Below are 15,341 nucleotides of genomic sequence, written 5' to 3' on the forward strand. Positions count from 1 at the left end.
CCTAAAAGTACTGTTTAAAATCAACACAGGTCTCAAGTTCTTAAACCTGAATCACTAATTGTTTTCAATTAGTCTTTTGTCTTTCATTTTTATGGAACTAATTTCTTGAGTACACTTAAATATTCTGCACACTGAGCCCTTATTAACTGGAAACTTAAAGTATAGCTTTCAAATGAATAAGGTATGGAAAGAGAGATGTGTTTGCTATAAAAGTAACCTTGCTTCTATTTCAACACAAAAATCAGCACCAAAACCAAATGTTCTCTGAGATCGGTCCCCATGTGGATTTATACATCACATTCTACTTTGCGCTTATGACCAATCCTTGGTTCTGGATGAGATGTACTTAGCGTAGTACCAAGTGGAAGGCAAGAGACAAACTTAACTTTCACCTAATCCCAGATCTGTAGGTGCAACCCCAGGATAAGTTAAAGCTGGTCTAACATAAGCCTAGTTTGCTTATGGTCTGGAAAGGGCTATTACAGCAGCCAGGATGTGTGGCCAGGGCACTGCTGCACTCCAACAATCCCTAATATGCCCTATTCTGAATATTAAAAGGCAGAATATGATGAGTTGCTTGGGTCTGCCAATATACTATTAGTAGAATCTACAAAGGCCATATTTAAATTTGCTTTTCTCCTCCAGGCCAAAACAAATCAGATTTGACGTGGGCCAGGTTCCGGCCCTCAGATTAAAAACCTCACCAAGGGATTGATCCAAAGCAGGCAGTGAGGTCGATGAATTTGGCCCCTATTTTGGTGCCTACTATAAACATTAAGGCGGGGTGGGGAACCTTTTTCGGGTAGGGGGCCACTAACCTACAGAAAAAAAAAACAGTTAGGGGCCACCCACAAGTGGAAAAAAAAAAAAAAAAACCAAACCAAAACCCAGAACAAACTCTCATTGACATGGCCCCAACTGAGGAGAAAGACACTCCCCACATTCCCCTTGTACACCAGGGCTTGCGGGGAGCAGGGGGGGGGGGAAGGCACGCTGATAAGAGTGTGTGCTCCAGTTCTGCGGGGAGAGAGTGCGAGACCTGGAGCACCAGGTCAGGCTCCCCAGTACTGAGTGGGGGAGCCCTGAGGTTCAAGGAACAGATCCAGACAAGCCAGAGGCTGCATCTGGCCGCTGGACCTTAGGTAATTTTTTGTAATAGACAGTCTCATCACATTTAAATGAGACTCCGCCAGTTGCAAGACAAAATAGCAGTACAGTTTAGTAGTTACGTATTAAATGAACAGACTACCAAGAGCGCTGATGTTTCAGAAATTTAAAATACAATAAGATATTACTTAGTACATTTAAAACTTTTTTGGACTAAAAAATCCTCCAGAACATATATTTCATCTGTCTTCTACAGAAAGCTGATTTGAGTTTAACTGTCTTAAACTTCATAAATGAAGCTTTTCATAATTCCATGTCTCCTCATGCTGTACCTGCAAGTATACCCTACAATCAACCTTGCAGGAAGGGGGAGGGGAAAACCAGCCAGGCATCAACTCATTTGTTGATTTTGCATTTCACAACAAGTAACCTGCACATTTAAGACACTTAAGTGAAAAAATAATAAAATAAATTAATTCCTACTTTATACCAACACCAAACCCATTCTGATTTAAAATGTAACGACTTATTTATTATGTTTTAATTTTATTATGTTTTTTTCTTAAGTCCATATGTGCACCCATGCAAAAAAGGAAAGCATAAGTTAAGAGACCTAAAATCAATTGAGTGGCTAGGCTGTCAACTATAACACATCAAAAGAAGCAGGTTGATTTGAGGAGTGGATGAAATAAACAGCGTTGAAAGATAATGCTCTGAACTGGAAAATTAAGCACTCTCCAAAGAATACATGGGGTATGCTTAAGGGAAGATAGTAGCACTAGATAATGCTGTCCTCACCATATGTCCTCGTGGGGCATGAAAGGGAAACAGCATATTTAGCTCTGGAACAACATGTTTTGTCTTGAACAATGCAGGAGGCACGTAATGGCAAACACCAACAGGGTAAATACACAACTTCTGGATGTTTTTTTTTTTTACCCACAAGTAGTTTTAGCATCTTTGCTGGAAATTAACGAGTTTCAAGCCTTTTCATAATCAGCATGCTAAAATAGTAAAATAAGACTGGCAAGTGTATAATGAAAACACCTAACAGTTTTGGCCACTAAATTTCTCTAAATTAAAGTCCATAGTAACGATCCTCTCCCTCCTCCCCCCCCCCCCAAGGCATTTCCTCAGGACTTTACTACACATGCATAAAGAGCTATTGACATAAACTGAAAGTCTACACCTATAGATGCATTACCTAAATGCACAATCACACAAGACATACCAAGAGCTTCTAAGGAACTACAAATCTGTTGACTATAATTCACTAAAGTAGAACCATTTTATCCTACTTTTAAAAAATAGTTACAGGCAGTCCCCGACTTATGTCGGATCCGCAGTTACGAACGTGGCTTTTCTCGCCCCGGAGGACACGGACTGCGGGACCTTGCGGTCCCGCCGCCCGTGTACTCCGGGGCGAGAAAAGCTGCTCCGCGTCTCCCTGGTCTGCAGACCAGGAAGACGCGGAGCAAAGCCGCGGAGGGGTTCGGGCAGCCGGGCAGCCCAGGCGCACCTGGGCTGCCTTGCAGCCCCAGCCCCTCCGCGGCTTTGCAAAGCCGCCGGGGAAGCCGGCGGCGGGACAGCCCAGGCACGCCCGGGCTGTCCCACTGCGGGCGTGCTCCAAGGCTTTGCTCCCCGTCTCCCTGGTCTGCAGGGAGACGGGGAGCAAAGCCGCAGAGCACGCCCGCAGGGGGACAGCTCAAGCGCGCCCGGGCTGTCCCACTGCGGGCGTGCTCCAAGGCTTTGCTCCCCGTCTCCCTGGTCTGCAGGGAGACGGGGAGCAAAGCCGCAGAGCACGCCCGCAGGGGGACAGCTCAAGCGCGCCCGGGCTGTCCCACTGCGGGCGTGCTCCAAGGCTTTGCTCCCCGTCTCCCTGGTCTGCAGGGAGACGGGGAGCAAAGCCGCGGAGCACGCCCGCAGGGGACAGCTCAAGCGCGCCCGGGCTGTCCCACTGCGGGCGTGCTCCAAGGCTTTGCTCCCCGTCTCCCTGGTCGGACCAGCAGACCAGGGAGATGGGGAGCAAAGCTTCGGAGCACGCCAGAAGTGGGACAGCGCGCCACGCCTGGACTCTCCCGCTGCCCGCGTGCTCTGCGGCTTTGCTCCGTGTCTCCCAGGTCAGCAGACCAGGGAGACGGAGCAAAGCCATGGAGGACTTGGGCGTCCCCACCCCCGTCTCCCTGGTCTGCTGGGAGGGGGGGTGCAGCTAGTGCCCCCCACCCAGCAGACCAGGCTTTTCTTGCCTGCCCCTGGAGTCCTGATTCAGCCGCTGATGGTCAGTTTCAGCAGCAGCTGACTTGGGGACGCCTGGGTTTCTTAAGCTGAATCTGTATGTAAGTCAGAACTGGCATCCAGATTCAGCCGCGGTTGAAACTCATCAGTTTCAGCAGCGGCTGACGCCAGTTCCGACTTACATACAGATTCAACTTAAGAACAAACCTACAGTCCCTATCTTGTACGTAACCCGGGGACTGCCTGTATTGTCCAAGTAATGCCCAGAGATAAGACTTAATGTGCAGGCTGACTCTAGACAAGACTAAAAATGGTGATGCAAGATCCCAATTTCTTGTGTCTCTGATTTTTTTTAAACTTATATAAACATATACACATATGAGAAAAGATTTTTGTAATTTACAGCACTACAGACTCAGCCTAGGCTTGCAGAAACATATGGTTATTTTTTTCCTTGACAGGTTTTTTTGCAAGCAAAATCAGTTCTTCAGTGACAGTTGGCATAATTGGAATATTAAGAATTTGCCCCTCCATGACAGTCAGCAGAACAAGTCCTCTATGGATTTGCTCAGATGTTACTAACTTATCCATGGCCAGCTTTTCTGTTAAGGTGGGGCATACAATAAAGGAATGAAATAAGATTTCTCCTCCAGCTCACTTGGTTCTATGGTGATAGTTAGGGATGTAACAGTATAACCGTTTCAACAGTTAAGTGATAAGCCTGGACTCATTGGTTACCGTTAATGGTAGCTACACGCAGACTCACAGCCCTGCTCCTGGGAAGCTGGCTGCCATCCCATGCTGCTGACTGTATCAGAGCCCACAGTATGGGAGGGGGGGGGGGGGGGGGGAGGGAAGGCTGGCAAGGTGGGGAAGAAGGCTGGCAAGGTGGGAGGGCAGCAGCAGGAGGCTTGAAATTACCTCCCCAGGTCTGGAAAAGTCCCTTATCCAGGACTAATCAGGTTCTGAGGATGTCAGGACTAGGGAGGTTCAACCTGTATTGTGCAGTCCACAGCACCATTAGCTCTCTGGTAGTGGGGCCATCCGGCTCTGCTCCCAGGGAGCTGGCTGTGCTGCAGGCTCTACAGTATAAAGGTTTTCCTGAGCCGGATTTCCTGAGTGTCAAGCATGGATAGGGCAGGCAGGGAACCGCCAGAGGCTCTCGCAGGCCAGGTTCAGCAGTTTTGCGGGCTGGATCAAGCCCACGGATCATGTTTTGCTCAGCCGTAGGTTACACAGTCACCTAATTAACTGACTTACAACATCCTAGTGATAACCTGAAAAAAGTAAACATCTGACACACATACCCCCACACAAGCAGAACAGCCATATTTACATTACAACATTCAAAGCCGGATTGCACTACCAACAGACAATGCTTGAAAATAGATTTTTTAAAGTCGGAGTTTCCTAGCATACAATATAGGAAACTGTGTCCATTCAAACATATTTGAATCACACTAATGTAGATGTACAATTAAAGGTTTAAAAAAAATCCACCAAAGCTTTTACAGTATTATTAACAACATTCTCTGCACACTTTCACTTAGTTGAAACAAGTTGAAATGTATGACCAAGGTGAAATTTATTGGAAATCTCTATTAAAAAAAAAAAAGGGAGGGGTGAGATTCAGAATAAAAACTTAAGCCTTAACTCAGCTTCTCAATTTGTCATTCTAAGTAACCCACTGACATATTGTGTGAGAATTTTGCAGTAGTTACTATGGAATTGTTAAAAGCCAACAGAGTTTAAAAACATCCATGTCTCACTTTAAAAAGAGTCCTTTGGGGATATTCTCCCTCCCCTTGTGCAACTTTTTGATTGCAAACAGCTACTTCTTACATGCAAACCAAGACAAGCACCACATTCTCTGTCAAACATATACAAAACCCATTCTAAACAAACACATTTATATTTGCTTTGAAACAAGCTTGTTTATTTACAGACATGTCAAAAATACAACATTTCTGCTCTTCCCACAATCAGATTTAATTCAGAAAAATGTTTGGAATATTCATTCTAGTTTTTGTAACACCAACATCTTAGTAAATGATTTTCAGCTAAGTGAATTGATTTGAGGTTGTAAGTTTTATTTTAGTTATGATTTACCGTGCAAGATTGAGATGAAACAAACCTGGTAAAGCCGGAGAAAGTTCATTGTAGCCTCCAAATGAAGCATTCCGGACAAGTTTTCGGACAGCAGATCGTGAAGGAAGCACACCAGACGAAACCCCAGCACATGAGGAAAACCTACGTCGCAGAGGACCCTCTTCCTTCATGAGTTAGGTGGTCTGTGTAAGGATTATGTTCACTCAGACAGTTGGTTAGTATTAGCTAGCTGGAACAAGAATGTTTAAACAACAGACTTGCACCTCACATTCTGATGACTAAGATCACAATGGAATAGACACAAAGGACAGAGATACACACTGATGTGAGGAGATAACATAGGATATCAAAATTAGCTACAGATGTTGTAGGCTCCAATTATGTTGCTGCAGATTCTCTTAATGAAAGTGGAATATATTGGTGTCCCCCCTACAATTCTATTTCAGTGATATTTAACGTCAGGCTGCTGTTCAACACTGCTCACTGGGCACTAGGTAACTCACTACTTGGGGTTTCAGAATGGATTTATTAAATAGATTCTGCTGCCTGCTTGTTTCCTGAATAAAGACTAACTCATGATTTTATGTTTTAATGTGGGTTTCCCACTGAACACTTCATTTAAAAAATATACCATCATGAATACTGGAGAAGGCAGCCAATGCTAATAATAACTTTTAGTTTAGGCTCTTGCTATCCATTTTGTGTCACCTATAACTACTTTGGATCTATAGTGGCAAGCCGCTGGATCCGGCCCGCGGGCTGTCGTGCCAAAACCCTCAGGCACAGAAGCACCCCCACATCATTTTAAGCAACTGGCCTCTTCCTGTGGCTCTGCTCCGGCTCTGCTCCAGACTCCAGAGAGAGGGAGAAGCTTTGCGTGCTGCCCTTGTCCCCCAGCATAATTTCTTAACTCCTATTGGCCAGTTTCTGACCAACAGGAACTGAGAAATTGTGCTGGGGCGGGGGCAGCATGCAAAGCCTTCTCTGCCCTTTAGCACGGCACCAGGAGCAGAGAGCCACAGGAAGCAGCCAGCTGTTTTGAGCAGCCTGGAACTGCAGCAGGCAGAGATAATGGTCTCAGAGTCTTGCAGGGCTGGTGACCAAGAGCCACCTAGGTAAGCGCCTCCTGGCCAGAGCCTGTTCCTTGCACCCAGCCCCTCTCATACCCCAACTCCCTGCTCCAGGTCACCACCCAGACTCTCTGTAGGCCCCAACCCCCAGATCACAACTCCCTCCTAGACCCTGCACCCCTCCTACATCCCTCCTCCAGACCAGAATCCTCTCCTGCATCCATACCCCAGCTCCAACCCTGCACCCCAATCACCTGCTGCAAGTCACAACTTCACACAAACTTCCCTCTCAGACCTCACATCCTCTCATGCACCCCAGCTTTTACCCCAAGCTCCCTTCTGTACCCAACCTCCATCCCAGACCCTCTCCATAGGCTTTCCATAACACGAGAAGGGAGGGGGCTGATTAGAAGCCAGCAATTCTTCTTCCAGTGGTCACTGCAGTGAGTGGCCAGGGCTCCACATGGCCAGCCATCAGACCAGATAAGTGTCCCACCTGCCCCAAACAGTGCCAGATGGGGGGAGAAGGCCCGTCACATCCAGTCCCACCACTGTGGCCCCCCAGAACCTTCCCTGGGACTGGACAGTGCATCCCAGTGTAATCCAATAAAGGTTTCCCCAAAGAGAGGCTTGACCCCCGACCTGCTGTAGGACGGGGGGCAGCTAGAGCTTGGGGCTGGCCCCTGCAGCCTTGCCCTACCCCCAGAGCAACTACAGGCTGGGGTGGGATGGAAGGAGGAACAACTATTGGTCAGGGCTAGACCCTGGTGCTCCCCCCCCCCCCCCACTTGCACAGGTTGAAGATTGGGGGAGGGGGAGAAGGGGTGGCTGGAGGCCTCCCCCCCAAAAAAAAAAACAGCTGCAGGCCCGGGGGGCGGGGACAGCTGGTTGGTGCCCTCCCAAGTCAGTTGCAGAAGCCTAGAGAGGAGGCAGCTGCAGGCTGGGGATGGCCCCCCGCAGCCCTAGGAGTAACCTAGGAGCACCGCCTTGGGTGCACTGTCAGAACTGAGATGGTCATCTCACCGAGATGGTCAGCCATAGCAAGCTCCCCCCGACCTCCCAGCCCTCACTCCCCCTTCCCTGAGTCCCCCCACTCTGAACTCTGTGCCCTGAGTCCCCCACCCTGTGCCCTCACTCCAACACCTTCCACCCTCTGCCCTGAGGCCCCCCATCTCCCTTGCCTTTCCTTGAGCCCCCACCCTATACTCAGAGCTCCCCCCACACCCACCACCACTCCCTTCCCTTCCACACATCTACCTCCCCCCCACAAACCCCCCTCCCCAATACAATCATTTAGATACAGCATGTGCATTTTCCTTTTAATTTAAACACAAAAACCTACAACCATTAGTAGAGTTAGGGACCCAAGCAACACCAAGTAAATCTGCTAGTTCTAAATAAAAATTAAAAGCTACAATTCAAAGCAAGTGATGTATTTTGATAGTCTCTGCAAACAGTAATCCAGTATAAACTATTAAACTATTAAACCTACATATTAATAGAGCATTAATCCCATTTGTTAAGAGTTAACAATTTATGACATTTATACCAACTCTGAAGACTTACTGACTTATGTATCCGCATTTTGGAATGCTGAACGGGATACACCTTAGGAGGTGCCTGGCTTTCAGAGAGCAAGTGCTTAGCACTTCCCCCAAACCAAGCTTGTTTAATGTTTGTATATTTGGGCATTCAAAAATTATTCAAAATGAGTTAATCAGTTACAATTGTAGGCTATCTTTTAGTAACTAATGCTGCAATCCTAGCCATGGGTTTTTGTTAATTGTTAATACTGACCTGAATTCTCAATACTCATTTTTACTTTTGAGCAATCACTTTATGCAAAAAAGTATTTTATTCTAACTTCTATTAAATTTCTACACGTTTGATGCACAGTTAATACAATACAACCTCTACAAGAATAAAAAGAACAGTATTTGCTTAATGAAGAAACACATATACAATAAGAGTAATTGAGACTAGCATGTAAGTGCATCACCTTTTTATAGCCAATGTAAGCAGCCAAGCAAAACAAAGGAAGACAAAACTAATTTAAAACAAAATCTAATTAGTAACTCTGATATGACCTTATAATAATCTGATGACCCAGATGTTACCTGCTGTTATTCACACATGTAAAGCTACTAAATCAGTTTTCCTTTTCAATACCAATGTATTTTATGTGGTCAATTCTCCTGTTCCCCATACCTAGCACCTTCATTCAAATTATCAGTAAGCAGTGCTGAACAGTTTGTGTTTTTAAACACATCAAATCCCACAAGTTAATTTTCTTCACTGCTGGGCACTTTTCTGCTGGCTTCACTTTTCTTACTATATAGTATCCAAGACCAAAATCGTTATGAAACCTGGTCCATTTTAAATTGGAAAATGCAAGAGAAAAGATACACAGTTAGCTCAGCTGGGTTCCTTCTTTACACAAAGACTATTTCTCCTTCACTGGAGAAAGCCACTCTCAAAATCAAGTTAACAATAATACAGTGAGTAATTAATACTTAACCACTCCAAATCTGTGGGGTACTAAGCATACTCCAGTCACATTGGCTCACTAGATTATATCTAACTATAGCAGCCTGCAGTATTCTATTATCCCTACAATACAACAGTGCAAATTAGGTATGTGGCACAAAAATGTTTTTCAATGTAGAAAAATAATTGTAGCTCTCCTCCTCTCTGTGATGCTGTGAACTGTGAAATAGTGCTCAGTCCTCTTTTGACAGCCTAATAATTCCTAACACATGCCAAAGGCAAGCCAGCCATTAAAGAGGGATTGTGATTTAAAAAACCCAACTCATATGTCATGCACAAAAAAAAAAAAACACCACACACACCATAGCTCTAAAATACCCAAGAGTAACATGAAGACTAAATATGCCAGAACCATGCTAAATGCTGAGAATTTTCCAATTCAGCAATATTAAAAAAAATCAAGTTTTTATTCCCATTACCTCAAATAACACCCACATTTCACAGATTTGCCAAGATAAAAAATGTTCTATTTCCTGGTAAATGGTAAACCTGTGACATGATTCTTGATACAATGATCTCCTGTCCTTTACCTTTTATTTCTGGTAATCCATTTCGCTTCTCATTTTTTTAAAGGTACTATACTCATATTTTCTTTGAAATTGGAAAGAAAAATAGTCTAAGGATGATTTAAATCATTCTGGGTAATAGCTGCACAAGTTCACTGTGGAATGAACGTGACAAGAGGATGTGATTTTTGTGTGTCAGTGCATTCATGTTACTAATCAAAAATGAAATGTCTCATGTCTGTGATAGTTCAGGCCTATGTCATCTAGACCAAGTCACGCTATAAATTGAACCTCTCTAATCCGGCACCCTTGAGACATGATCAATGCTCAGCCATGCAAGGTCAATATTATCTAGTAGCATTACCAACACTCTCACTACTTACTGGGCTCTGAGAAGACATTTAGGAGTCAATTAGAGCAAAGTAACAGCACAGAACAGTAAGAGCCGGGACTGAGGGAAAACTTGGCCACACCCATGGTAAGTGGGCATCTAACTAACTAAAATCATGCGGACCACAAATGTTGCCAGATTAGAGAGGCTGAAGGCATTGCACAGCTTAGATGAAATTCTGTTGTCAAAAGGGAGATGGAGACATATGTTCTTTACTGTTAAACATGCTACAAAATGCTCCAAACTAACCCTTCAAATAGCAATGATCCATCTAAAGGTCTTGTTTTAAGTCCCACGTTTGTCCATTTTGCTCAGCCCAAAAACAAAAAATTTCAAAGAAGTTTCCAAATGAGTTCTAATGTATTTTTGACCTTATAATTCTACTTGGTGGTAGGTCCTATTGTCTGAACTTTTATACACCCAGTTTCTCTCTCAGAAGGGATGAAACATAAAGGAGCTTTTTCCTGCTTAACAAGAAATCCAGTAGACAAAATGGATACACTAATTTCCAATGTTAATGTGGTGCTTACATTTGCGCACACAGTGTGTGCTGAAATGTATAGCCTGAGCAGCTCTTCAACTGAGAACAGTGTTTCCTGTAATCAGCAGTGGGCAATAATTTTTACAGGGGTGTCACTTCACAAATTTTGGAAGTGGTCATGGGCCACCCTCCAAGGGGCGGGGCCTCAGGTGGAAAGGGGCTGTTCCATCTAGGTGCTGAGAGCCCCTTGCTCTGTGTGTGGGGGGGAAGGAGAGGGAGGACTCTGCACCATCCCCCACCCCTACGCCCTGATTGGCCTGGGGGTGGGGGAGTGCACATAGTCTCTTGTCCCCTCATCCCCACCCTCCCAAGGGTATGCTGTGCCTAGAGGGAACCATCAGTTATTTTGAACAGCTGTGCATCCCCTGTTCCCAGGTCTCAATTGGTCTGGGGATGGAGGAGCTGCAGGGCAGCCACAGGCCGGTTCAAACAGTTTGGTAGGCCAAATCCGGCCCATGCACCCTATCTTGCCCACCCCTAGTGTAAAGTAAGTGGCCACCCAGGCAAAATTCAAATGTCACTCAACTGATTAGCAAAGCGTCCATAGCTAGGTTTGTTTCTATTGTGGTGTACATCTGCACAGGCCTCAATGCACATAAAAATTATTCTGCACATGGACTGAAAAGATTACATGGAATATTGACAGAAGACTGTTGTACACCACTTATTTTAATAAACTGTGCTTTGTTTAACTTAGCAACAAGACAAAAATCTCACTTATTGGTTCACTGTTTTTAAAATGTCTCTTTTGAGCAAAGATGATGCTCTGACACTAACCATGTAACACAAATATCAAGCATAAAAGTACATTTTGAAGTGCAGGGGAATTCCCCAGCTTTACGTTTTCATTTACCCTTCCCTTCTACTTCACTACTCTGCTTTCCTTAGGATCTGCAGACCTAACAGTATCATTTGGCCACGAGTGTTTAATACGTCTCTACTGTTTCCAGCATCCCACTCATTACTCGTAAAATTTACTTGCATGTCTCTTAGCTTCGGTATTTCAATGTAGTATACCTAGGCAGAGAAGGAGAGGAAGATTTTTTAAAATGCTCCTGATGTCCACCACTGTATAACAGTGCTGTGAGTGTATGTGAACTAACAGCTGCAGTGTGGTCAGCATTCCCGCCTATGATGTCTTAGTTCCAGGCCCCCATTTCAGCAGACTCTACATTGTGACAAAGCAGCTAGGGTTGCCAGATGGTTTCAACAAAAATACCGGATACACTTGACATTACATCACAATCTACATTACATCTTATTTAGAAAATACCGGACTATTTTCACAATTTATTTCCCCGAACAGAAAGCTCGAATATTGGACTGTCCGGTTAAAAACCGGACACCTGGCAACCCTAAAAGCAGCACATGCTGTGTTCTAGCTCGTAAACTGCAGAAGAGTGTTCTGGTCTCAATATGTTCAGCTTCCCAGATTTTAAGAAAATTTTGAATGTACTGTAACCAGCACCAGCCTCCTGTGCTGAGAAGGCACTATATCACTTTGGACAACATGAAAATTACTCACATGTGGTCATCTTCTACATGACAACATTGGCTTTCTGAATTTGTACTTCAAACTGGTGATTGGTACTTTCACACTTAAAAAATAAAAAAATCATAGCAAGTGCCATCATCATTTGGAAAAACAGAGATTTACCAAACTAGCACTGTTAGAATTGACAGAATTTTTTTTAAAAGGCATTTAAAAAGATATCTAGCCCCCTGAGTGTCAGGAGTTTTGCCTGGATAATCACACACAGCTATAAAACTTACGGAGTATTTACACACCCAACGTCAAGTCTAGGAAAAGAGATTACAAAATTTCCACGAAACTACTACCAACTGTATTTGTTGGCAGCTTGATATGAAGGGTGACACTACTATTCTATATTCTGAATGCATCCAATCCAAGGTACATCCATCCACATAAGACACTGTTAAGTTTCTTTCTACCAGTAACTTCCAGTGCTTCATGCAAGCATGCACCTGATTTTAATATATCATTTATGAGGAAAAATAATATACTATTATACTACACAAAACATGGAACATCAAAGGAGAAAAACCTGATAGTCTGAAATGGATGCAGTAAGAATTACTTAAAAGCAGATAATTTCTTCCAGTGAAGAAGGTTGCAATCTACTGTAGACATTTTCTAAAGAACATAATATATGCACCATATTTGTAGGCAATTAAAATCAGGATTATTCTTAATAATAAATTTAAAGCCAGCTGAAAAAAATATCATACCTCGCTGTTTAAGACATTCTTTTATTAGCTTGCTTGGGATGGAACTAAATCAGCATGTACACAATAGAGACAATCAAAAGGTCCGTGTACCATAACAGAACAGAAACATATTCTGACAAGATTAGGTTTTAATAAAAAATAATTCTACAAGGGAAAAATTGCAATCCAAAAATCATGAGTTGATCAAAAAAGAAAGCAGCTTTCTGGATGATTTAAGACTAAGCATGCAAATTTAGCTCCAAATCAATAACACATACTGAATACCCTTTACTGACCAAATCAGAACTCTGAAGTAATTTACATAATAAACAGAGAGGATTCAAAGCTGATACAGCACACAAGCTCAGTATACAATCAAAAAAAATGTTACTAGCCAAAGCATGGATTCTCTTTTGCAATATCTATACTTGGAAAGGCAAGTAATTCCTTTTAACCCCTGAAACATCAACGTCCTTAAATCAGACACAGTAAAGCCATGGGGGTTGAGGGATAGAAGCGGGGAAATCATCCTGGAGCTATATTTCTCCAATGCAATATTATTCATTTGGCCTCCTCAAAAATAGATCAGTAAATCATTTCACATTAGCTACATAAAATTGCAGTATGCCATGCATAAACTCCTCACAGCTTGGAAGTGACTGGAAAATAAATCAACAATTAACAGCGGTCAGCTACATCAAAATTGTTTCTATACAGCAAGCATATTTTACAATTAATTTAAAAGACACAATAATTGACAAGTCAGTTTCTCTCCTGTGGATCAACAGGCTCTTTCAGAGGTATACTTGCCTTCAGACACCAGTGTGAGTCACAAAGCAGACATCCTAGCCATAAGCCTATTCTTTTTGTAAACAGTGCTAACAGTCTGCTATGGGAAACCAATATAATTACACCAAATATTCTTCTCTACCCTTTAGTAATTCCAAATCAGGTATAAATTTATGCTGAAGCAGAACTCCTTCGATACTTCTGATTACAATTAAAGCATTTGCATCAAGGCTCTCTGCAGCCTGTACGTGGTTGTAGCCTTGTATCTTACTAGCTGCACTGCCCATCAGCTCCTCCCAGAACAAGTACGTAGACACGTTCACTACTCAGGTTTCAATAATTTTGGTCTCTGCACCACTTGTGAAATTCCAGGGCAACAGTTTAGGTCCAAATAGGTCAGCTTTGCTGAGATTTACTTGCAAAGAAAGCTTGGTTGAACAGCTTTTCTTCTTCATATTAATCTGATACACTGTGCCTCTTAAAGCAAAGTCCCATGAATATTTTATATCTTCAAAAAGCTTCTACCACTATAGAAATAGGTAAATGCAATTATAGCAAGCAGCAGCGCTCTATTGTATGACACATACTGTTTCTGAAATATGTTTTTATGCATACACAAAGGGGACTTCCATTAATTTACAATTTAATAGGGTATGCTATTTGAATAAGAAGCATGCTGCTAAGATACTTTTTTCCCCCCAAGACAGTCACATGCCGTATATTTTGAAAAGTTTAACTTTTAATCAAGCAATATAAAAATTTAAATTTATAGTTTGGGGCTCAACCATTTTACTCTTTATCAGAGTGGAACTTTATTCACAATTTGTCCATTAATATCAACAAGACTACCGATGCCGAAGGGCCTTAAATGTAAAATTTTAATTCCCTAAGACTGATTCATTTAGTCACATTTCCAATGTCTTACAAAAGATGAGCCATATCGAACAACAGAAGGAGGCAGACTTTCAAATGACATTTTAATTCTATTGTTAAAGGTAACTCACTTGTTCAGGACTTCTCTGGTGGCTTATGTGGCAACACTTTTTGTTGTGGCAGTAGGACTTAGGTTCAGGAAACGTACCAAGACTACATACCTCTCACTCCCACCTCAAAAGAACTTAGATGCATTGAGTTCTATTAATCAGTATGGGCCAACAACACTGTTTGCTCCATACTCCCTCTGCCCTGGTGATTCATGGAGGGGATTCAGATAAGGGGCATGTGGTTTACTGACCCAATCTAATTTAAGGAACATAATGAATGCCATATACAAAAAGCAAAACTAAAGTAAACATGTAACATTAGAATGAGGTGGAACAAAATATGACAAGTGAAAACTTGCTTCTTTGGGTAAGGCAGGAGTACCCAAAGACATTACAAAAATCTTCCAAGAACACAAGACTTATCTCTCTGACGGCATTACTTGGGAAGTATTTTTTCCAATGTCAGTTTAATTTTTGAAAAACTAAAATACTGCTAGAGATCAAACATGCTGGTCCCTTGATGGTAATTTCTGATCTGAACTGCAGGGAGTATTGTATTGTTTCTAGGGATTAGTCTCTAAGCAAGTTCAGTCTTGTATCTCTTCAGGGAAACACAGGACAAACTCAGCTTTGTTTTGTTATGAAAACTAGCTTGCCTAAGAGATAATCAAAATGTAAAGGATGTATTACTTTCCTTTGAGGTGGTGTAAATATTATATATAAAAGTTACTTATGAATTAATTGGTTCTCTAATCTTTTCATCTTTTAAAAATTATATTCTTTAATGGCATAAATCAGATAACACTGGCTAACCTTAATTCATCTACAAGGAAA

At 42.8% G+C, this 15,341-nt stretch overlaps 1 protein-coding gene across 6 annotated transcripts in view; it reads right to left on the reverse strand.

Annotated features, from left to right (window-relative positions):
• Positions 1 to 15,341, reverse strand: part of OSBPL8 (oxysterol binding protein like 8) — a 154,897-nt gene that overhangs the window by 62,949 nt on the left and 76,607 nt on the right. The window contains exons 1-2 of one of the 6 annotated variants that reach the window (XM_075932126.2): positions 8,088 to 12,545; positions 5,477 to 5,633 (exon numbers count right to left, since the gene is read on the reverse strand). The exons of 4 other annotated variants lie outside the window; for them this stretch is intronic. In XM_075932126.2, the coding sequence (XP_075788241.1) occupies positions 5,477 to 5,621 (145 nt within the window). In that variant the 5' untranslated portion in view covers positions 5,622 to 5,633; positions 8,088 to 12,545. Of the gene's footprint in view, positions 1 to 5,476; positions 5,634 to 8,087; positions 12,546 to 15,341 lie in introns of those variants that run through there. One more of the 6 variants, XM_075932135.2, reaches the window with a different exon arrangement.

The sequence above is a fragment of the Pelodiscus sinensis genome, chromosome 1 (genome assembly GCF_052426305.1).
Source record: "Pelodiscus sinensis isolate ZL-2025 chromosome 1, ASM5242630v1, whole genome shotgun sequence".
NCBI classification, from domain to species: Eukaryota; Metazoa; Chordata; order Testudines; family Trionychidae; genus Pelodiscus; species Pelodiscus sinensis.